Source organism: Ochotona curzoniae, unplaced genomic scaffold (assembly GCF_017591425.1).
Source record: "Ochotona curzoniae isolate NIBS_2020 unplaced genomic scaffold, NIBS_Ocur_1.0 contig_66, whole genome shotgun sequence".
In the NCBI taxonomy this organism is placed as follows: domain Eukaryota; kingdom Metazoa; phylum Chordata; class Mammalia; order Lagomorpha; family Ochotonidae; genus Ochotona; species Ochotona curzoniae.
The window spans coordinates 5,291,980-5,315,347 of record NW_024466512.1 but is presented as its reverse complement, the minus strand read 5'-3'; the positions used below and the strand labels follow the sequence as shown (position 1 = coordinate 5,315,347).

At 57.4% G+C, this 23,368-nt stretch overlaps 1 protein-coding gene across 2 annotated transcripts in view; it reads right to left on the bottom strand.

The window, feature by feature from the left end:
- Positions 1 to 6,584: 6,584 nt before the first annotated feature.
- Positions 6,585 to 23,368, bottom strand: part of CHST15 (carbohydrate sulfotransferase 15) — a 56,196-nt gene continuing 39,412 nt past the window's right edge. For both annotated transcript variants that reach the window (XM_040991971.1, XM_040991970.1), the window contains 5 exons: positions 22,754 to 22,900; positions 19,364 to 19,520; positions 12,009 to 12,165; positions 9,657 to 9,804; positions 6,585 to 8,754 (listed from right to left, as the gene is read on the bottom strand). In XM_040991971.1, coding sequence (XP_040847905.1) covers positions 8,564 to 8,754; positions 9,657 to 9,804; positions 12,009 to 12,165; positions 19,364 to 19,520; positions 22,754 to 22,900 — 800 coding nt within the window. In that variant the 3' untranslated portion in view covers positions 6,585 to 8,563. The remainder of the gene's footprint in view (positions 8,755 to 9,656; positions 9,805 to 12,008; positions 12,166 to 19,363; positions 19,521 to 22,753; positions 22,901 to 23,368) is intronic.

Sequence of the window (23,368 nt, the reverse complement as noted above, 5' to 3'; positions counted from 1 at the left end):
GAGGGAGGCAAGCCCAAACCCTCCAAGTGACCTTGGGTACTTGTGAAGGGCAAGTCTGTGGCTCTGTGGCTGAAGCCAGGAAGCCCTTCTAGAGACACCTGCGGCGAGACAATCCCACGCCAGCTCAAGAATTTCAGCATTCTGACACAGACACCGGGAGGAAATAACCCACAAAAAGAGCAAGTTGGCTGGGACGACAGACAGGATAATGAGATTGCCTCAGGCACCAGACCAGATCAAATTAAAAACCTCATAGGTTAAAAATGATTAAATACATAAAAAGGGGATAAAAATCAGATTGAAAGAACAAGAGATCATTAAAAATAACCGCCAGACTTGAAAATGAAGCAAAACATAGTTCAAGGGCTGAAAAGGATTCAGTGCTTTACAGATGTAACAGCGGGCAGGTGTGGGGGCAGAGGTCACGCCCCACTCCGAGTCTGTTTTCTGTGTAAGAGTGCGTGGCCCGAGCCCCCGCTGCCCCACCCCCTTCCAGCTTCCTGCCAGTGAGCATCCAGGGATGGCAGTGGTGACGGTTCAGGCTTAAGGTCCCTGCCACCCACCTGGGTGACCCGGCTGGAGTTCTAGGTGCCTGGCGTTAGCCTGGCCCAGCTCCACCTGCTGTGGGCATTTAGGGAGTGAAGCTTCAGGTAGAAGCTTATTCATTCTGTCTCTATTTCTCTCTCTCTCTCTCTCTCTCTCTCTCTCTCTCTCTCTATCTCTATCTCTCCTCATAAGATGAAGATACACAAATACAACTCTAACAGTTTAAGTGGCAGAACTGGTGTGTGAGCAGGTGGCACTGGTGCCTGGGAGATGAATGGAAGGGAGTGGGCATCGGAGAATGCAGGGGTCAGGGGCCACCCTGGGAGCCCGCAGGGTCCTGTGCCCTCGTGAGGGTCCAGGGCTCCCCGGTGTTGTGAGGTGGGGTGAGGTGGGGAGGATCGCCCCCTAACGGTAAGGGACCTGTTTGCACATCGCAGAATGACGTCAGCCAGGGCTCAGAGCTGGGGACGTCGGCTTTGGTGGCTGCCACTGGGAGACACGGGACTTCCTCTGTGCTGCACCCAGCTCGGCTTCTCGAGGAGATTCAGGACCCACCCTGCCCTACCCTGCTTCTGCCTCTTCTCCCATCCCAGCCCCGCCCAACCTGGCCCTCACTGCTGGAGGGAAGAGCAGGGGAATGGAGGCTGGGCAGGGTGGAGCAGAAGACATAGAGGATAGACTGGCCAGGTCTGTCCTCAGATGTGCCCAGGGGTGTGTGTGTGTATGGTGGGGGGGTCCCAGACCCGTGTTTCTGTGCTAAGGTGAGCAGGTGCTCAGCTCACACATACAGGCTGTGGGAGGGGGCAGGGCAGAGAGCTGGCCTGGACGCAGGCAAGTGTCCCTGGGGCCCAGGCCCAGAGAGAACCTTCCTCCAGGAACACTGCCTGGCCCTGGCCTGCTGGAGTGGCTGCTGCAGGAGGCACAAGTGGACACAGCTGGAGCCATGGTCTCAATAGCCCAAGCCTGGACCACAGCCTTTCCATTCTGAGACTCCCTCTTGCTGGGAACACCTTGGCCTCCAGGAGCACTCTGGCCCAGATGAGTGATGTCCAGACACCAGTGAGGGTCGCAGGCAGAAGGACCAGGGGACAGCAGTTGACAGCCTTCCTGGGTGCAGTCCAGGGATGGCCACCAGGGGGTGGCACAGGGCTGCCTTTTGGTCCCTCCAGGTCACCCTGCCCAGCCCTGCTCAGTGGAATTCCAGGGGTGTGGGCAGAAGACGGCCATTCCCAGGCCCTCCCACCTCACTACACACAGTCACTCCAGGGACCCCCCTACACCTCCCATGTTCTCCTCCCACCCCTCGGAGCCAGGGGAAACTGAGGCTGGCAGTCACCCAGCTCCTTCGCTGGCCTCCTGCTTGGTTCTGCCTGCAGGCTGGCATTGGGGCATCCCAGCAGCCTAAGGGAGGTTGTGGCTTCTGCACCTGGCCATGGGGTGGAGCGGGGTGAAGGCTGCCTGGGGGAGCCGTGTGGAACAGGGGGCAGAGGACTTGGGGCACAGCCAGCCCGGGCCTCCTTAGAGGAGGCCCTTTCTCACATCCCAGGGCCCGCCTGGGTGCCCGGCCAGGGCTGCGGCTGGCTCGCTTAGGAATTCCCCTGCATTCCTCTGCGTTCCTCTGCTGGAAGGACAGGACTTGGCAGAGCACTCATGATTATCTCATGGGTTGCTGGGAGCAGGCCCACGCTGACCACGGCCATGGTGGGGCAGCGGCGGTGCGGACGGCACCCACACCCCATTCCTTGTGGTGACTCAGACTTGCACGGCCCCATGCTGGCCTCACTCTGACCCTGTAGCCAGTTCTGTCGGTCCAGCCCTAGGCCTGGGCTCTGACCAAATCTTGTCACCACTAAGCCACCCAGGACCCACAGAGCAGCCGGTCCCGTTTGCATTGGGGCATCCCAGCCCCCAAAATCTGGGAAGATTCCCTGGGGACAGCTGTGCCTTCGGTTCAGTGTCTTGCCATCCAGGCATCAGCTATTCATGACGGAGGGAGCGGAGGGGCCGGGACGGCCAGGATAGGGGTTCTGCTGTGGCTGCCTGTTCTGTTCTTTCCACCGGAAGGACCCAGAAGACACCATCTGACCCTGGCGTTGGCCCTCCCCTGCACGAGCAAGGCCAGCCCCTCAGCACAGACTGTCCCAGCCACTGCCCTGACTCCTGCAGGGATTTGGTTTAAGGCGCTAAGCCCAAGAACCAGCACCACCCCTCGTGAGGTGGGCACCTGGAGCAGTGCCCTGGGAGCCCCTGTCTCCTGCCTGCATGGCACAAAGCCCGAGGAAGACCCAGCACACCCCTGGGGTACTGCCGGGACCAGTGAGCGCTGTGCTCGCCTGCTCAGCAGCAGCCACTCGTGTCACACCCACCTAGGTGGCTACCTGTCCAGGCCCACGATCCCCAGTGGATTCCTGAAGTGTGGGAACACGCCCTCCAGGCCGTTCTGCGTCCACCCCAAGCCTGTGGTATCTGCTCCCACCATGGTGGCTGGTGATGCCGTAAGTATTAGATCTGCCACACGTGCCAGGTCAGCCATCTCCACCTGCTTACTCTTGGAGCTCCCTTCCACTGTGACCCAGGACTAAAGAGCTCCTGTTGGTTCCACGTGGTTCACACCCCCCTGTGTTTACTCTATTAGAACTAGACCCGTGTGGTTTCTGTTTCTTTATTTCCAAGATTTGTTTATTTGAGAAGCAGGATTACAGAGAGATTTGGGAAAAGAGGGAGGCCTTCCCTCTGCCCATTCGCTCTCCCAAACGGCTGCAACAGCCAGGCCAGGGTCAGGCAGAAGCCAGAAGCCTGGAGCCTGCCCAGGTCTCCCACATGGGTGCAGGGGCCCGAGCCCTTGAGCCGTCACTGCCGCCTCCCAGGTACAGTGACAGGGGGCGGAACAGGAGGCAGAGCGACGAGGGCTCACACCTGTGCTCACGTAGGATCCCGGCATCACGGTCTTAACTCCCTGCGCCACAATGCCAGCCTCCAGGGGTTAACAAGTGTACCCTCAGCTGTCAGGTGGGGCCAGGCCTCCAGGGATATCTGTGTTTATGATCGTGAGAAAACAGAAGGGACCTCTTGACCCGATCACAGACTTGTGGGCTCCATGAATCTCAGGGGTCCCCAGGATTCCTGGACCATCCTGGGACACACTGATGTAAATGAATGTGGTACAGGTGTGCAGAAACCACACGGGAGGCTCCAGAACGTTCCGGGAGGAGGGGGGAAGTGACCTGGGGCCGCAGCTCCCCACCCGGGAAGGAGACGGCCCCATTTGGCTGTGCCGTCGGTGCTGGTCAGTATCTGCATTTCTTATCACTATCTGTTCATTGCACTCGATCCCAGCACAACTCGGGCAGAGAGCAGATCTGTTCTCCCTGGCACCCAAACCACTGGCACCACACTGCTGTTGAAAGACCCTGGAGGGAATCAGTAGGTGAGCAAACATCCAGCTCCCACTTCCGACCCAACACCTGGCCCAGCACTTTCCGCAAAGTAGATGTTCAGGAAATACGAGCCGAGAACATTCCACTTGGGTCTGTCATGTGCTTCCTACCAGGCGTGTACCCCAGATGCCTGGGAGGAAGGACAGGGCTGAGGCCAGCAGATGCGGCAGTCCACTTGTGATGTAACTCAGGTCCCATGAGACCCCTCAACTCAGCCAGCTGCTCCACCCACCTGTGTCGCGAGGCCAGGGCAAGGCAGGGCAGAGACCGGGGATGTCCTGCTCCTCCCAACACACACACACCTAGAATCACCGCTCCCCTTCCCTGCGAACACTGGAAACGGAGACTGCAGGGCAGACATGAAGTCCTGATGCCCGACCCGGCCAGCTCCTGGGCTGGGCTGGCAGGTGCCAGTGGCGCTGGGGTTAGAGGCCCCGGCACAGGCTGGGTGGGAAGCCTGCATGGACATTCTACTCGCTGTGAGCTGCATGACCTCAGGCAGGCATGCAGCCTGCCAACACTGTACACGCTGGCGAACCAGGACACTCACTGGCACGACCCCCCTGGGCTGCAAAGCCAGAACTGTCCCCAGACTACACTACGGCCCTCACACGAGCTCCCTCAGGTGAGCAGGCCTGGGACCCAGCCTGTCTGGCTTGGCCCCTCCCTGCTATGTTGGGAAGGAAAGCTGCAGGGGGCCACAGGGCCGGGCCCCCACCACGAATCAGGACACTAGGGACAAAAATCTGTCCACTGGCAGGCCTGACCAGGGCCTGGCGGTCCAGGGGCAGTGGGGAGCCTGGCACAGGACAGATCACATCCCGGCTGGAGCCCCAGTGACTTCTGTGCTTTGGGGGGGAACCGCTCCAGGGGTCTGGCCTCCCCAGCCAGGGGCTCCTCTCCGCATCCCAGCCACAGAACCAGGAACTGATGGTGCCCCTCCAGGCTTGGCCACAGGCTCAGCAGTGACACACAGTGCAGGTGCAACAGGGCCCCTCTTGGCCCATCTGCCCATCTGCCCGAACTCACCTGCGACACTGTATCTCAGCTGGATCCCTGCAGGCTCCCCAGGGAGCAGCCTCCATCCCCCACCACAGGGCTTCCTTGCCCACTCATGTTCTGACTGCTGGCAGCAGGTCACCCCAAAGCACAAGGAGAGAGTCAGGGCAGTGAGGGTCAAGGCTGCTGGCGGTTGCAGGCAGGACGTGGAGACCAGGGAGGCACAGGCCAACCCAGGGCTTCTGTGGCAAAGGGACTTGGCAGAGGTTATCTTGAGAAGGGGGCGGTCCCATGTGCCAGACCAATCACCAGGCCCTTGCAAGAGGGAGGTGGAACATGAACCAGCCGAGTGTCCATGGCAGCAGAGGCCACTGCTGGCAGGTGGGAAGGAGCCCGGGGCCTGGACGTGTGGCAGAACTGGGCTTCAAGGACCCCGGCTGGCTTCTTGGCAGAAGAACTCATCCAAGCTGTATCTCTCAGAGGGACAGGCCTTGCCCCTCAGTCCCTCTGTTCCTTCTTGGGCTGCTAAAGTGCTCCCTAGTGGCACGACCTTGGCTTTGGCCCCCAAGGAGTCAGACCATGGGGAGAGGCAATCATTTCGGGACTCCACTGAGAGCTGGTGCCTGAGTGGGAGAGGAGGCGGCCCCGGAGCAGACAGGGGTTAGGAAGGGGGGCTGGCAGAGGGAGGTGTGTGCACCCCAGTGTTCACACTGTGCCCCATCTTGTCCTGAACCCCTAGCTCCCACCACGCTGCCGCTTCCCTTCCCTGGTGCAGGTACATCCTTGCTGATCAACCCCAGGGTCCTTCCACACCTAGGTCTGGATGGAAGAAGAGGATTTCCCAAAGTGGGTTGACCCAGATCCCGGCCCTCATGGACTGGACTGACCTGTAACCTGCTCTTCCCACTGCCCCCGCCTCGGGCTGGGCTGCTGAGTTGCCCTCCAGCCCCCAGACTGCCAGTCCAGCCCCCAGCACTTGGAGCTGCTCTGGGTGGGTGTTGGGGTTCATGAGGATCCTCATTCCACCTGACCTGCACCCTTACAGCAGCGACAGGGCCAATGCTTGTATACCCAGACTGCCTGGAAGAGGCAGCAAGAGGACATCCTTAGGAAAAACCACGGCAAACCTGCCAACACCGGATAGGGGCAGGGGAGACTCCAGTCTGTGCTGAAGCCCCGGCCTGTGGGACTTGTCATGGCCGTCCCAGGGCACACCCCAGGGAAATGAGTGCCAGTGGTGGAGGGTGATGGGGCATGCACCCAGGGCTCTGCAGCACACAGCTGCGCAGCTGGGCGGGCACAGCAGTGAGGCCTGCAATCACCCGACCTTCACATCCCAGCCCTGGGCAACAGGCCGGACCACCCCCTCACCTGGGAGACACTGCTCTCATCAGGGGCCCTGGTCACGGCCGAGACCCCGTGCCTGGGACCTCGCGTTTCTTCCTGCTGGGTGTGAGCACAGTCAGGTCTCATCCTGTCTCCCCACAGGTCACAGCGAGCAGCCCGTCTCCATCCTGATGGCTTGTGAGCATCAGACATGGCAGGAAAGCAGTCCCCAGCCCAAGGCCGCGATGGACACGGAGGCCACACACCACACAGCCACAGGTCAGAGGGGCTCGGCTTTTATTGTGTTAAATACCAACAAGAGGACAGCGTAACTGACGTGTGCCCTCAGCACTCCTCGCATGACCAAGTGAGCATGGTAGGCTCCAGCCTGCGAGGGCACAGCCCAACTCCCACCCCGGGCGGTGTGGGTTCACTTTGGCTTGGGGTGGCAGGCCTCATGACAGCCCGCGCTGCCGACACCCAAGGTGCCGCTGGCGGGGAACAAGACAGCACAGAAGGGACAGGCCCATGTCTATAAAAAGATTCATGTAAGAAACCAAATAATATTGGGAATAATACTTTGAGCAGTAACTTCTGTAAGAAGCAGAATTACACCACGTGTCAGCCGCACGCACCCGAGCTACACAAGAAACGTCCCTTGCTGTCGCTGGAGCTGGTGTGGGACAGTCACCCACGTCCTGGAAGCAACGCCTGAGCAATACGACCCCCTACAAAAGGGCTGTGTCCAGGGCCCCGGGGCCTTGGCAGGCAGCAGCAGGGCCGAAGGGAACTGCTTGGAAAATGGCCCCGCACACGCCCGCTCTGAGCTGCAAATAAATACACACACACACTCACACACACACACCAGAGACCACTCCCCAAAACCTCCTTTTGCTCAGGCCAGATTCCCTGCCAGCTGCTGCTGCAGGTGTCAGCTTTGCAAGAGAGTGGCGCTGCCTGTGAAAGTGAGTGCTCAGGACACACGGCCCCCTTGGCAGCAGTGTCAGGGTTCACAGGCACCGGATGTGACGGCCACGGATGTGACGGCCACGCCTCTGTGGGATCCTCATGCCGCCAGAATCCCTTGGATCTCGCGCCCACGAGCTCCAGCTGGGTGACTGTGGCTTGCATGTCCTGCCTTGGTGGGTGCTGGTCCCAGGGGTGCTCAGATGCCACCTCCACCGCAGGGCTGTGCCAAGGGAGCTCTGGCACCTTCTTCCACCCAAGCATCCACTAGGCTGCCAAACGGCATGGAAAGTTCCACAGAGAGCATGGCTCTAGCAGGCTCACTCCGCACCCCTCGAATGGCCCAAGTTTAGCGTCTGCGTGGTTTCTAAACACATCTTGTGGTCCCAGGACTGCATACGGTGTGTGGACCATGCCTGGTGGAGAGCACACACAGCAAACTCATCCAGTGGGAGGGAGGACCGGGGTAGCCTGCTGCTGGCCAGACTCCAGACACTAGCCCTCCTGTAGCTCTCTGCCGACCAGACGCACAGGAGGACAGCCTAGCTCTTAAAGTAGCCACTGGTGGCCAATGTTGAGGTTGCTCCCTCTGGCATTAACAGTACAAAAAAAAAAAATCTTTCCAATTAGAGACCAAATTCTTTGAGAAAACATCCACTGAGCCAGAGGACAGAGTCAGGCTTGTCGAACGCAGGCAGCGGCCTGTCTCAAATGCATCCCAAGTCAAGTTTGCACAGCAGGGCAAGGGGCCAAAGAGAGGCGTGCACGCTGCCACTGGCAAGAGGTCACAGGGGCTCCTACCAGACAGGTCACAGGGCAGGCCGTGCTGCAGCAGAAGGAAGAACTGGGAGAGACCATTCTCAAAGGACTGTCGCTCCTCTCCCCAGTCAGGCTGACAGCCTGGACAGAGCAGTTCCAAACTGACTGTGCTGTGTAAGTCCTGGCATGCCCCAGGGGAGGGCCTGGGGCATGCTGAGTCGGATCCGGTCAAGGTCACCATGGATAGGGCTGTCCTGGAGGCAGGCTGGGCTGGGCTGAGGTCCCCGCTGCAGTCAGCATGGGGTCAGCTGGTCTGCCTGGGTAGTGCCAGGCACCCGTAGAGCCGAAGGTGGAGTCCTTGGCATTCTCGTATGGAGGGGCAGTCAGGGCACTTGGCGCGACAGAGATGCCACAATGCTGTGAAAGAGAAGGTTCCAGCCACAGAGACGGGGGTTTGCACGCTCTGAGCTGAACCAACTCCCCACCATGAGAGCTGCATAAAGCCACAGCTATGTGGGCCATGGTCGCCCTCACGGCGTCTTCCACGCAAACGCTTCGTCGGCGAGCACCTGCGCCAGGCGGGTGTTGAAGGGCCCATAGAAGTCCCGCAGGATCCTCTGGGTAACTGGCCACATGGGCCCCAGGCTGCGGTCCTCGGGCCGCCGCACGTTGGATGCAGGGCTCTTGGTCAGCAAGGCCTCTTGCTTCTCGCTCAAGGGCCCTGGAGAGAGAGGAGAGCCAGGTGAGGAAGGAAGGCAGGCAGGGGGACAGGGACCACGGCCAGCTTCCTGTAGGGGCTGCCTTTTGGAGCGCTGGAGGATTGCAGGCCCTTGGCCACTACCGAGGAGGTGGAAACAGCACCACCAATAAGCAAGGCCCCTAAAGGGAGGCACTTCCCATGGCTACCAGCCTGTGCTGGACAACGGTGCCCACCCCAGGGTCCAGCAGGCCAGGGGTTCAGCCATGCTGTCGTTCCGGCCCAGTCCTTCCTGCTTCCGGCGCTGCTGCCAGGGCCTATGACTGGACACTTTTACACTTTGGCTGTACTGTGGCCTCAGGGATGTGGGCAGGGAGGAGGCCACCTGCGTCCACCCAGAGACCGCTCGAGCTGCAGCCAGCCAGCTGGACCCCTCTCTGGCATTTCCTGGGTGCCCTGTTCACATGGGCAGTACCCTCACCAGCACACAAGCCTTGGCCACTACTGCCAAGGTGGGCAGTGGGGTTGTGACAGCCAGGTACGCCCAGGGACTCAGGCACCTCAGGGTGAAGGCAGGCTCCCCTAGGTCAGAGGCCCAGCAGTTGTGGCCAGCCCCTCCCCTCCCCTCCCCCAATCCCTTATAAGACTCTGTTCCCAGTGTGCTCAGCTGCTGGGACACCAAGTCGCCAGCAGGTCCCACTGTAGCAGTACCACCTGCCACTCACCCAGGGGGTGGCACTGTAGTTTCTCCCCCGGACAGTGAACTCCTGCCTGCCCAGAGAATCCATAGCCCGTGCAGTAACTGCCTCCCTGGGGTGTCCCTGGGCCAGTCTGCTCATTGAGTCCAGGCATGACCCAGAGCGTGCCCCGAAGAGCACATCCCTGGAACTCTCGCTGAACCCCTCGGCAGGAAGTAGGATGCATACCTAGGTTCAGAAACCGGAAAACCTTGTGCATGGTGTACTTGACATTGGACGCGTGGTCTTCCAGGCGCAGGATGAGGAATTGGTCCTTACTGAACACAGTGAGCCAGTCCAGCAGATACACGGCATACAGGCCGACCTGGAGCCTCACCTAGCACAGAAGCACAGGGCTCAGGAGTCATTGCCCAACACCGGAGGGCGCCTCCTGCCACAGAGAGCCACCCCCTCCACCATCACCCCCTCCACCATCACCCCCACTTACACACTTAAAAAGAAATAGATCCAAATTAGCTTAGTGTTGATTAGCATTTAGGAGGGGTGGGGAAGGGGGCTAGAGGGATCACGCATGGTGGGCACCAAAATACAGCCAGAAAGGAGGCAGGACACTCTAGGGCATTTCCCATAGTGTTCAAGCACACAGGTCCTGGCCACCCCCAAGGGAGACTGGTGCATCCCAGCTCTCAGCCTCAACTTCCCTTTTCTTCCCCTCCTCTTCCTCTTCCCTCCCCTCCCCTCCCCCTCTCCTTCCCTCCTCTCCCCTCTCCTCCCCTCCTCTCCCCTCCCCTTCCCTCCCTCCCTCCTTCCCCCTCTCTCTCATAATCTTTGAACAAAGAAGCAGTAAGCTCTAGTTCCACAGTGAAGTAGAGTAACTGTGATACTAATAAGGTGTTTTAATCTGCATAAAGAACTGGAGGCCAGGAGCTAGGAGGCTCCCAACAGAAACAGAGGAAGTGGCCCCACTGGGAATCCTTGTGCAGGGGGAACCCGGGAAAGGCCTTGGGGCTTCCCAAACCTGAGGCCGCAGCACCCCCTGCCAGGCCTGCTCAGTGAAGTAAGGCCCCACCTGCAGGGAGGAGCTGAGGACCTGGGAGGGGAGGACAATACACAGTGGGGGTGGGGCGGGGTTTGGGCTGGGGATGCTGGGGCCATGTGTGTCCTATGCAGCCCACCCATCATCACCTCCACCAACATGGCTCCAGGGAAGGGGCTTCCCAGCCCAGACAGGAAGAGGCATCTCTACAAGAGGGGAGGCGGGATCCCCCTGCACCCTGCCTACCCCTGCCCCTCAGCGTGACCTACCCAGGGACCGCCCACAGCCACACAGGCCCCACTAAGCCACATCCCTCCTGTGCCCATACCTGCCCAGGACTCCCCCTTTAAGCATTTGCTAAACTCCTGTGTCATCCTGCATGTTTCCTGCTAGTTTGCAATGTGTGCTTTTGGAGCCAGCCAGGGAAAATGGGTTCTAACGCCACAGGAGCTGCCTGTCACAGAGCTGCCCTCTGCGAGCCATGGCACCCCCATCTGTAAAATGGGGGTGAGCCAAAATGGTTTGAGTAAGTGCCTGGGGTGGTTCCCTCCTATCTCTCACTGGCAAGAGTTTCCAGAATCTTCATCAGAATCTTCAAGCACACACGAGGGGGAGACACCTCGAGGACACTCATGACTTTGAAGTCCACGGCTGGAGTACAGGAGGGGAGGAGCACGCCCTCGCTCTCCCAGAGGAAGTAGCTGTGGACATCCTGCCTCCCTAGGGGGCTGCACACCCAGCTGGCTCTGCCCAGTGGTATCAGCAATGCCAGGGGGAGGGACTGGGGCCCATGCCACACAAGGGGTGCCATCCCTGTGTGTGTTTATGCCACTTTCACGTAAAACAGTACAATTGAAAGCAACAGCAAAAATGGCCCCATCACACAGAGTTCCATTCTGTCCTGCCTGCCCCTGCCCTCTTGGACCCAGAACGGCTTAAGCTGCTCCTAGGGGTCCACCTGATACCAAAGTTACACCTGTCCCTCTCTTCTGGGGTCTTCTTCAGGATCCTGCTTGGGAGAGACTCCATGGCCAACAGGTCTGGGAAGGGCTCAGCCCCCCAAAACCCAACAGACCCTGGTGGCCAGGTACCTTGCCCCTCACGGTGCCCATCTGCCAAGGAGGGTCCACGCATGGGGTAGGGTGAGCACAGACAGCATGGGCACATGGGCTTCTCTCCACTCACGCCCACTCAGCATCTGACTTAGAGCCCCAGGCCTGCCAACCAAGTCTACCATTCTCAAGTACACTCTCAGGGCGCCGTGCCAGCTGGGCAGCCCAGGGCTGTGGGTCCAAAGCAACAGGTGTGTTGTAGGGGTCTCACTGAATGGCCAGGGAGGAGAGAGTGGTGATGGGGCGAGAGCAGGGAGCCAGCGCAAGGGCCCAGCATCTCCGGCTCCTCTATCTGCCTCTGCATCAGGCACCACTCAAAGGCTCGGCAGCCAGCATCTGCACACTGAAGCACTCCACTGAGTCCCCTCACTAACATCTACACTGCCACTGCACGACAACCCACTGTGTGCAGGGGCCGGCCGGGGTACGCACAGGCATGGCGTTGTTGAGGGTGTTGTTGTAGACGCAGGCGCGTAGGGAGTAGTCCAGCATACAATCCTCAAACAGCTTTAGCGCCTCTGTCACTTTCTCGTGGAAGTCATCGGCAGATTTATTCGAACTCGCAAAGTAGAGATAGTCCGAGTACAACCTGTGAATCAAAAAATGATTTTACCACCTGCAGATGCGCCATCATGCCACTGGGGTGATGAAGAAAATCCACATGCAATCACGCTACACGGTCCTGCTCATTAAAACACACCTCTCTCTTTCTTGCTTTACCGTTGAGCCCGTCCTGTCCTCCCCTCACTCCCACCCTTCCTTCTCACACCATCCATGCTCTGCCAAACTCAGACATGTCCACTCTGGCCAAAGAAAACCATCACCGGCGGGATTCTCATTCTCGGCATCTCAGACCCAGGCTGTTCGCACAGCTTTGAGACACCCCCCGGTTACAGAACTTGTACACCAAGCAGAGGGGGCACACTTCCCACCGTTCTCTGTGGAGGGAACAAGCACATGTGCCTCGCAGGAAGTTCCTGGCCATCACCCCCTGAACACTCCTGACATTTAAAAAACATCATTCAAGCCCTCGTTCTAGATTGGCCAGAGCTTATTTACACAGAACGTAAAACACCCTCGCGTATGCGTGAGCACCTGCAGAGGTGTGTGTGCCCCACACATCAACCTTCCTGTTTGCTCATGCAGGAAATGTTCAGGCAGACGCACCCCAACCACAGGTAACAAGATCTGACCCACATTCCTGACTAAATCCCACTTTCAATTTCCGCATCCCCTTCGCCTCACCCCACTTTGGCAAGAATTCCGCTGCTGGGTAACATGGAGCTCTGGACCATGCCCGCACCGGCCCCAGCTGACCAGCAAAGAGTCGTTCAGGGCAGGTGCCATGTTTTCAGACTGAACTTAGAAAAGGGCCAGTTTCCCAAAACACACAGACTCCGGCACCAACAGAGCAGGCCCCACCTGGCTGAGCAGGCTGGACAGAGAGGCCCCCCTACTTGATCCCCACTCGAGCGGTTACTCCAAAGGGTGGCCTTTTCTCCCAGTATCGCCCCTAACCCTCAACACTCCTCCAGCCGCAAAGACCCCTCCTCTGGTTCACAAATTAGTTGAATACCAGCCTAACTGAATGATTGTGCTCCCACACTCCGCCCCCCCCAATTCACCTTCCACCTTTCATACCTTATCACCCACCCCCGCCCCCACCCTAAGACTACAACGTCTGCTCATCACAGATCCTGCTCAACTGATTCAGCCAAAACCCTTTGTTTTATTTATTTATTTTATGTTTTCAGAGGCAGAGCTGCAGACAAAGAGGGAGTGAAGGGAATGTTGTATCCTTTGGCTCATTCCTCAAATGGCCACAACAGCCAGTTGAAGCCAGGAGCCATGGTGGCATAACTGGATCAGAAAATGGAGCGTCTAGGATTTGAACTGGGGTACCCACAAAGGACACCGGTATGTCAGGTCATGGGCTTTAAGGATCCATTGTGGCCCCACTGCCTGAAGCCATCCTGAAGCAAATGGGGGAGTGGAAGGTCAGAGGGCTTCTCACTGCACTTTGTCGGCAAACAGCTGGGCAGGACTTTGGGCCACCACACCCTGTCCACACTCTGCCTGTGACAACAATGTCCACATCCCCAGCATGCCCAAGCCCTAACTCCTAGTGCCTGTGAAGGTGAGCTTGTGTGGGGATAGAGTCTTTGGCAGATGCAGTCAGGTGCTGGCTTTGGCTGGGGAACCCTGGAGCCATGGGCCGGAGAGGAGAGGACCCAGACACGGCGCATACGCCAGGAGCAGAGAGAGGCAAAGTCGGAGCGGTGCACCTGTGACCAGGAGGCGGGAGTCAGGAGTGAGAGGCACAGAGCAGCCCCTGCCACAGAGCCCCCAGGGGGACCTGACCCTGCAAACAGACCTCCCAGGTTCAGGTTCTTGTCTCCAGAGAACAAGTGTCCACTCTGTTCTGAGTCACGGAGTGGATGGTCACCCTTGACAATAGCCCCAGGAAAGCAAAGCCGAGCCTACAGCAGGATTCCAGGGCAGGCGGAACTTGTGTTGGCATCTGTCCACCGCCCCGAGACCCAGGAGCAGGGGGCTATGACCAGGGGGATGTGGACCCCACCTCAGTTCAAGCTCTGAATACAAACTGGATAAAAAGGGACAGTACAGGCAGGAAAGGCACCCCCGCTGCCCTGTCCCTAACCCCTGCCCACTCCCCTCTCCCTCCCACCGTATCCTTGATTGCTTTCCTGGGAGCATCAGTCGAGAGAACCCAATCATTCCACGGTTAACGTGGCTCCGGAAAGCCAGAGCAACTTCAGGACCTTGGAGGAAAGAAGGCCGCTCTGCCAAAACTAGGCAGGATGGCACAGCTCAGCCAGTCAAAGCAGGTACCCACGCCCAGCATGCTGAAGTGTAAAGAGACAAAGCCTGACGCTGGTGTTTCCGTTTCCCAAAGAAGCAGGCAGGAGGCTCAGAAACAAAGACCGGCTTGCCACCAGGCCAAGTTGCCCCAGAGAGGGTGTGTCCCAGAACACAAACAGCCAGCCCCAGGCCATGATGGAGGTCTGGAGACCTGACACTCCACTCTGGTGCCCCAATCTTCGGCCTGCCCAGCCCCCTCCTGCGTAACCACCTCCCTGCCTTCCTCACAAACCATCCTGAGCAGATGGGTGCTACATTTGGCCAGGCCCGTTTCCAATGGCAATTCCAAATATAAGACCCAAAGTGTTGCAGGCCTTCTGTGCTGTGGTTATTTTAGAAGGTGGGTGGTGGAGCCTGTGCCACTGGGCCCGAGAGCATGGCAGACACTGCTTGGCCTCTGCCCTGTGGCAGGCAGGGGTCCTGGGACCATGGGGTCCAGAGGGAGTAGAAGTGTGTTGGTGACTCTGTATGTGGACCTTTGCAAGTGGCCCATGTCTCTCCCCTGGGGGACAGCAGAGTGGCTAGCGGCGAGCTTCAAGGTCCCACAGACACCATTCTAGTGGTTATCCCAAGGCCACTGTTGAGTTTATCCTGCAACATCTCGGGAGCATAAGTAGAGGCACAGACAAATCGAGAAGTTGAAGTCACTTCTGTTCAGAACCATTAAGACAGAGACCCAGAGCGGATGATGTCAGGGAATATAGTAGCCAATGAGTGCTCAGGATCAACAGGAGAGTTTGTCAGGAAAGGCCAGTGCATTCATGGATACCATCCCAAGCAACCACAAAAATCATAGCAACAACCGATCTATACTCCGTGTCCAGCATCAAACCAGGACATTCCCACTTGCTGCCATGTGGACAAGCTAAGGCTCTGTGGTGTTGCCAAGGCTCCTCAGACAGCTCAGTGCCTGGATGGCGATCGGCTCATGACCAGCCTTCCCCGTGCCTGGAGATTGACATTTAACCTGGATTTCTAGGACAGGGGCCCATGACTTCTCAGCTGTCGCCATCTCCCTCAACACAATCCCAGAGCAGAAATTCCTGGCCTCTTTGGCTACAGGGATCCTATCCCTCTTCCCCTTTTCCTTTGTTCTCCTCCCGCGGCGGGAAAATGGACTCCTTGCCTGTGCCTTCCTATGGAAACTTGGAAGTGATTTGATTTCCCAGGCCCCTTACTTTTGCCAATTATAGAAATCAAGGCTAAATGTGAATCTCCAGCTGGAAAGAAAAGTGGCATCTTTTCCCACCTTTCCAAGCCAATTTGCAGAGGGAAAAGAATGATGTGGTCCGAGCCAACTTGGCAGTGAGCAGCCCAGGGAATCTCCCGCACGCAGGAGCGCAAGGTCACGGACGACTGGAGTGGGCTCAGAGCCCGGGATGCAGTCAGACTAATGGGAAGTTGGGCTCCTGAGTGTTTGCTTCTTCGAGAGAGACATAAACATATAATATTTATCACCCTCTCTGCTTGGGGTGGGGAAGGAGCCAGCTGTTTCAGATGGGCCATGAGTCATGGGATTTAAAAAAGAAGAAATCCCTATTGTTGCATATTTTATAAACGTTGAGGAAGCTGTCAGGAACTCACCGCCAAGAGCAGGTGCTCCCTCTGCTGCCCAAGTGGGCAGCACGCAGCTGAACGATGCCAGGGTGGGGTCCCATGTCCAGGTGGGACTGGAGCAAGCCGGTGCACGAGGTGGCTGGCTTCAAGGGGTGGTCTCTACATCCCATGGCTCGGCATTGCCACCCATAAGCTCCCCTGCCAAGCAGCCCCCACCCTGGGCCTTGTGACTCACAGGATGTGGTGATAGTGACATAACGTCACCCATGTGATGAGACTCAGCAGATAATGATATCCAATCACCCTTGTTCCTTGGGTGGGGCTGTGGGCATCTGGAAAGACCCTGAGACACGGACCAAGGACAGCCAAGAGTCCACAAAGACAGGGGTCCTCTTTCCAGCTGTCCTCGGGGGCGGGAAGGAGTGGGGCAAGGGCATTGGGCATGGCCTGGAGGTTTGGATGAAACCCTGGCCCTGGTCTACATTGACCGTGGCTAGCAGAGACCCTATAACAAAGAATCTTACAGAGCCGTGCCCAAGTCCTGGAAGTACGGGACTGACAGGTGCTGTCTGAAGCCGCTGACTTGGGGATAACTTGCTACACAGTAGCAAATAACACGCACAGCAAGGCTGCAGTGTGCACTCCGACAGGCACTGTCACCCCGTGCCCCACCTCCGCCAGCACAGGTAGTGCCCACTTCTCTGACTAGGCACCAGCTCCACTGGACTGAACTGGGGCACCTTTGCCATCCACCACTGTGCATAAGCCAGGGAGCCAGCCAGCAACATCTTGCAAGTGGCAGGGCTGATAAAGGCTTGAATTCTGCTGATGACCAATGAGGTGAGGAACCCACAACGCAAGAAAGTGGCAGCGCCGATGCTCTGCTGTGGGCCATGTCTGGGGTGGGTTTTGCAGCTGGCCTCTCCTGCCCCTGGCCAACTACCACTGCCCATCCTGTCCCCAGGCTGCCTTTGTGGTTGTCTTATCCTCAGAGGTGGAGCTGAACTGCCAGGACAGGCCACACTCAGGGAGCCTGGCCCCATTTTCCTCCTCCTTGTCAGCCCAATCCTCACCTTCCTCTCTGCTGGGGGCACTTCATCCCTTGGCCCAGTCCCCTCCTGCTTACTTGGCAAACTTATTCACCCCTTAGGACCCCGCCCAATGTCAGCTTTTCCAGCTCATCTGCCCAGCACGCCTCCTCTCAGTGGGTGCAGGACCCAAGTCTGCAGGAGTTTGACACGCCACAGCCACACCTGTGCCCACACCAGGAGCACTATGTCCCTGGAGTGGGCATGGGACTAGAAAACGGGATCAGGGCCAGGCTCACGGCTCCCCACTGCTCTGAGCAGGCTCCTCCCTCCAACCCTGAAGTTGGGGTATAGTCTCAGAATGAAGGTATCTGGGATGTAGACAGCACACTCCAGATGGAACATTCCGTCTTGGGACCTCCAGCTGGCACAGCCAGGAGGGAGAAGCAGAGCAGCTGAGAAAACACCTCTGTGGCCTGCCCTCCTGATGCCAGCGGTTTGTGTGGAGTGTCACCAAGCCAAGATAGGGGACAGGAGCCTGATTCCTAACCTCATTGGGACCGGGACCTGATTCTACAATGTCAGTGGCTGCCTTGGACCCTGATGGATGGATCCCCGAGACCGGCAGGCACACCTGCAGGGGCACCTGGGGGCTGCCAGATGCCCAGGATGTCAGGAGCCAAGATTAATCCTGCCCTCCCCAACACTTGGAGAAGCAGGATCTGCCAGGGGCGTGCGGGACCACCCCGGCCACCAGGCCAGGATGGACTTTCCCATACTCAAACAGGCAAGGAGACCACATGGTCACATGGCTGCATCACAGGAGTGCGCTCTCCTCTTCCTCCTCCTTCTTCCTCCCTCCCTCGCTGAGTTCACACTACACATCCTCATTTGCACAGAAAAGTGTACAACATAGAGAACAGAGAGCATAAAATATAGAAGTCTGGAGGAAGATACGCCAAACACAAGTGGCACGCCTTTGCATGGGAGACAACAGTGTTTTCACAAACAGCTTTTCTTCAGAGTTTTCCAACGTTTAAACACAACAAACAAGGCGTATTCTGACTGGAAGGCTGCAGGGCCAGGAGGGAGAGCTGTGGCGGAGGGCCTGGGGCTGTGGGAATTTGCTCTCCCACAGTTTTGGAGGCCAGTCCTCTGCCACCAGGGTCAGAGGGCTGGCGCCTTGCGGGGACTCAGAGTCGGCTGACGCCTCTCCCCGAGCTCCCGGCGCTGCCAGCGGTCCGGAGCACGGCTCGGCTTGTGGCTACTTCACTGCAGTCTCTGTGCACAGCTTGCTCTTGGGCCCTCAGGGTGGACTAGGGTCGACCTTCACCCGGGATGGCCTCGCTGCAACTTGACAGCATCTGAGAAACCTTACTTCCTAACCAGGTCTCAGCGACACACAGGAGGCTAGAACTCAAGCCTATCTTTTGGGGTGGCAGAATTTAACCCCAACGAGATACCACTTCAAGAAGCTAACAGGCAGGTCTGTGCCCTGCCTCTGAGAATCTGATGGCCCCACCCACTTCAGGGTAGGGCTTTGTCTGCGCGGCTCTGTAGGTGCTCCCTGTAAAGACCTGGGTACAAAAAACAGAGCTGGCCTGGTCTGGCCATCTCAGGGGAGACCTTGCTGTCCCCAAAGGGCCATCTCAGGAGAGACCTTGCTGTCCCCAAAGGGCTGGAAGGCTCTCTCCTCTCTCTGATGGAGCGGTCATTTGGAGGAAGAATGTGGCAGCTCTGAGGTCCTGTGATCTACATGGGCACCATCAAAGATGGAAACAGGGCTCAATGTACCAGCCAGGGGGTCACGATGGCTCTGTCTCACCTGGGCCAGGCAGCCCTGGCGGGAAACGCAGAGCCATCATGTCCATTGTGGTTCTTCCTCTTGGTCTCTGCAGGAAAGCTGGAAATGCTGCTGTCAGGGCAGACCAACATAGAAGCTTCCCACCAGTCGGGAGACCCAGAGCTCCAAGGGCCAAGTCCCGTGGGTCAGACAGCACTCCTGATTCACAGAGTGCATCCCGAGCCGGGCCAGGACACAAGGAACCACCCCGGGTCCCAGGGCAACCCCAGTGGAGGCTACAAGGCGCCCAGACCAGGCTCAGAGTAGCTAAGCCAACAATCTGTGATTTGTTTAAACACAGCGGAGATTGTCCCAAGAGTAACATTTACACAAGACAGAGCGGCCCCACTGCAACTGCAAGCCTGTTTGTTTATTTTTTTTTTCAAGCAAGGCAAAATCTTGTTTGTGACAAGAAGGAACACAGCTCCTCAAAAGCGCCTTCCCTTTGTGCTCCACATACAGAGCTATGCACTCACCTCTCCACGGGGTCCCTCAGCATGACAATGAGCTTGGCGTTTGGCTGGAAAGCATGGATGAAGTCCTGCGTCAGGAACGGAGGCTCGCCAGCCGTGCTGTTGTCATAGAAGAAACTCCAGGCATTGTTGTCCCACATGGTGGAGGCGCTGGCCTCCCCTGGGAATAGAAGGCAGGAGCTGTGTGTGACTCAGGGTGGGCTCATAACAGCTGGTGCCCGCACCTGCCTCCCAGCCGCTGTGTCTGAATCAGCCCCAGTCCGCAGGTGGTCAGCCCATCGCTGGCTGGGGGACTCCAGGCATGTCCCCTCACCCCACCCAGCAGAGTGATCCCAGCCTGTCTGGAAATCCAGGCAAACAGCTGACTATGAGTATCCTAGCCCCTCTCCAGCGTGGGTAAAAATGAAACCTTTCTTGACTAGCACCTAAGGTTCTCTGTATTTAGCTCTGCTCAAGATGCTTGGCTCAATGCACGGCTTCTTTAACATGCATCTGAGATAAAATACAAGTCCAGCCGAGCTTCTCTCATTAGGGTATCGGATGCAAAGTGCATCAGTGTGGCCTTGCAACAGGGTCCGGCATGTCACACACCTAGGATCCAGAGAGGAGACTGTGCCAACAATTCTCAGGACCTCGGCCTCAGGGCCTCCTGCCCCATGTCCAACCCTCCTCTCTCATTGCACCGAACAAGGCAGGACCACCCTCAGGGCTGGTCCCAGACCCTTCTGCTCCTTGTGGTCCATGGGATTCAAGGATGGAAATGCAAAGCCTGCATTCCACGTCAGTGGTGAGGCCACAACGGGCATTTCTACACACAGACTCTCTCAGTCACTGACCCAATTCCCTGATTTTTTTTAAGGACAGTCACCAGAGACTTAGAAAGAAAAGCAAATTGGAGCCAGTGTTGTGGCACACATCACTGGCAAAGCTGGCATCCCAATACGAGAATGCTGCTTGATTCAGCTCCTTGCTAATGCACCTGGGAAAGCATCAGAAGATGCCCAAGTGTGTGGGCACCTGCCACCCAGTGCAAAGCCTGCATGGCACTCCAAGCTTCTTGGCTTCAGCTTGGCTCAGCTCTGCTGTGGCAGCCATATTGGGGCGGTGAACTAGCAGATGGAAGAGCTCTCTTTCTCTTTATCTGTCTCTTCTGTTTTCTGCCCTTCAGTCTCTCAAACAAATCATAAGTCTTTTTTAAAAGGAGGAACAGGAGCTAGGGAGGCAGATCAGTCAGTTCTGGCCCGCTTCCTGACATGTTGCATAGGGCTGCGTGAATATCTCAGGAAACATCAGAACCAGGAAGGCAAGTTCCTCTGGTCCGTGACAAGCGCGTGGCAAGCATACAGAAAATGTGCTGGATGTGTAATCGCGCAGAGTTGGGCATGTCTGCTCCTGGGCATTTTATCCCTTCTCAGCAAGCCAATCAGGAACCCTTTCAAAATCCCACTCATCAGGATGAGTTAAGCATCTGAAACCGCATGGGTACAGATCGCAGCAGATCCCAGCCGCAAAGTGGTCCTGGAAGCACAGGGCGCCTGTCCAGCCACCTGTCAGGCCAGCCACGTGTCCACCATCCCTCCTCCACCCACCCAGAAAACATTCATTTGGCATTCGGTTAGCGCCCCAAAATGTGGTTGGTGCTGGGATCAAACAAGCAAAAAGGGAAGTGAGATAGACGCATCCCCGCCCCCTCGGAGAAGCTGACAGGCATCCCTGGGGTGGCTGAGAGCAGGCCGAGCATGCCTCTGCACAGGTCTGGCTGGAGGACAGCTGACACCATCCAGGACTCGGACAAGCCCAGAAACGATGAGCAGATGAGCAGACTGAGGTCAGGAATGACAGGACAGACTCGTCACAAGGCTTGGAGCCAGCTGCCGGCACAGCAGGGCTAGATGCCACCTGCTGCCTGCCGGTCACACCAGGAGGCCACCAAACCTCACCAAGTCTGCCTGACCTAAAATATCAGCACAGATTTCAGTATTTTGTTTGTTTGTATTTGTTTAAATCTAGAAACCAGTAGAGTTAGGAAATGAAACTAAGGCTTAACTTCTTCATTCAATACATTAGACCTGCTTGCTAGGCCCTGGGTGAGCATTATCTGGGCACATGAGACCTTCTCAGGGACAGATAACACAGGAGTCTCTGAGAAACAGAAATGGTTCTTTGAGTGTTAAGACCCTCAGGTTTACGGGAAACGGCTAGCAGCTGAGTGGCACCACGGGGAGAGGGAATACGACCTCGGAAACTTGATGTTGAGTTGAACCATCACGCAAGTGAATCAGGGCTTTGGCAGATTCGCCCCTTGTGACCTCAAAGGCCAGCTTTCAGTCTCACCAGGCACCTCAGTCGACAGCAACTGAACTAAGAGACTCAAAACGCAACGGGTCTAGGAAAACTCTACAGGATAAGACCACTGCCTCCAGTGTCAGATGTCAGTAACGTGTGTTGTACATGGGAGTGGATGCACACCCTGCTGTGAGCCGAGCTCGGCGAGAACAGCAGTCCAGGGGCACGAAGTCCAGGGGTTGAAGGGAAGGCTCGCTGGTTACAGCTGGCCACACCATAGCGGACATCAGCAGTATCATTGCTTGTACATGTGTGTCACACACCACGTATACTATGTCCTGGAAAATACATTTTACACGGGGGTTGAGGTGCCCTGGGAATGCCCACACTCCACACCAGGATCCCTGAGCTTGCGTCCCAGATCTCCTTCTGACTCAGCTGCCTGTGCTAACACACACCCAGGAGGCAATTGTGATGGTTCTAGGACTTGGGTCCCTGCCGAGTGCGTGGAAAATCTAGATGGCTTTCCCAGGTCCCCGCTTTGTTACAGGCATCTGCGGAATGCAGCAGCTGATAAAAGCTCTGCATGGTGTGTGTATGTGTGTGTGTGTGTCTGCCTTCCAAATAAATAACACTCTTAAAAGGATATCTATACCTACACTCTTGTGAATTTTTAAAGTGAATGAATACATATCAACCATCTCATTGTTGATGCAGGACAAATACCCCACGGTGCCTGGGGGCTGTGTCTGTTTCAGAAGCTGTCCACCTCCTCCCAACCCCCAACTCAGGGACTCCAACAGCCCCCAGGATGAAATCCATGACCAACCAGCGCAGGGAGTCTGTGGCGACCCACCGCCCCCACACACGAGTAGTCCCCGCAAACATCAAGGATGCCCACTCTAGTAGAAGCAAGGAAATGGCAATGCTTAAAACACAGCAGCATTTCAGCTCAAGTCTCCAAGGGTGAAACTGGACTAAGCGGTCTTGTCTTAAAGGATGTGGCTTTCCGTGGCGGGGGAGGGGGACTTGGGGCCGGTGTGAGCTGGCATGGATCCTGCAGGTGGAGCAGGGCCGGCCCCAGGGAGGCACTGCCCAGAGACATACCAACAATGATTTCATTCATCTTGTTCTGCTCCTTTGCAGCACTGGCCTGCAGCCCTTGATGGATCTGGTGTGCAGCCAGGTCAAAGAGATCCAGGTAATCTTCCACAGGGTAGCGGTCCCGCAGACCGTCTCGCAGGCGCACGATCCCTGTGAGAACCAAGAGGCACGAGCTGCTTACTGCACAGGGACCAGGGCTCCGAGGGCCGGTCTCCCGCAGAATAACCAGGGCGGCGGGAATGGAAGGCCCCAGGGAGCAGGGCAACGGGTGAAATGCTAAGCCACGGAGGAGGTGGGCACCTGCAGGGCAGGGTAAGGAACTGTGCCAGCTGAGGCATGCCTGCTTCACAGGTGGAAGACACTGCCACGGAGCTGGCAGCAGCCATCACGGGATGTCACACCTGCACAAGAGCCACAGACATGCCTGCCTGGAAGGCCAGTGAGTAGCCAAGTCAAAGTGCCACCTGGGATGCCCAAGGTGAAACCAACAGGAAAAGGGCAAAAGGCAGACAGCCAGGAGGGCAGCACCACACCCAAGCCTACATCTCTCAGATGTTTTAGCTTCTAACCTACTCAGTCAAACACCCTGTCCACTGCCCACACCCTGCACAGATCAGG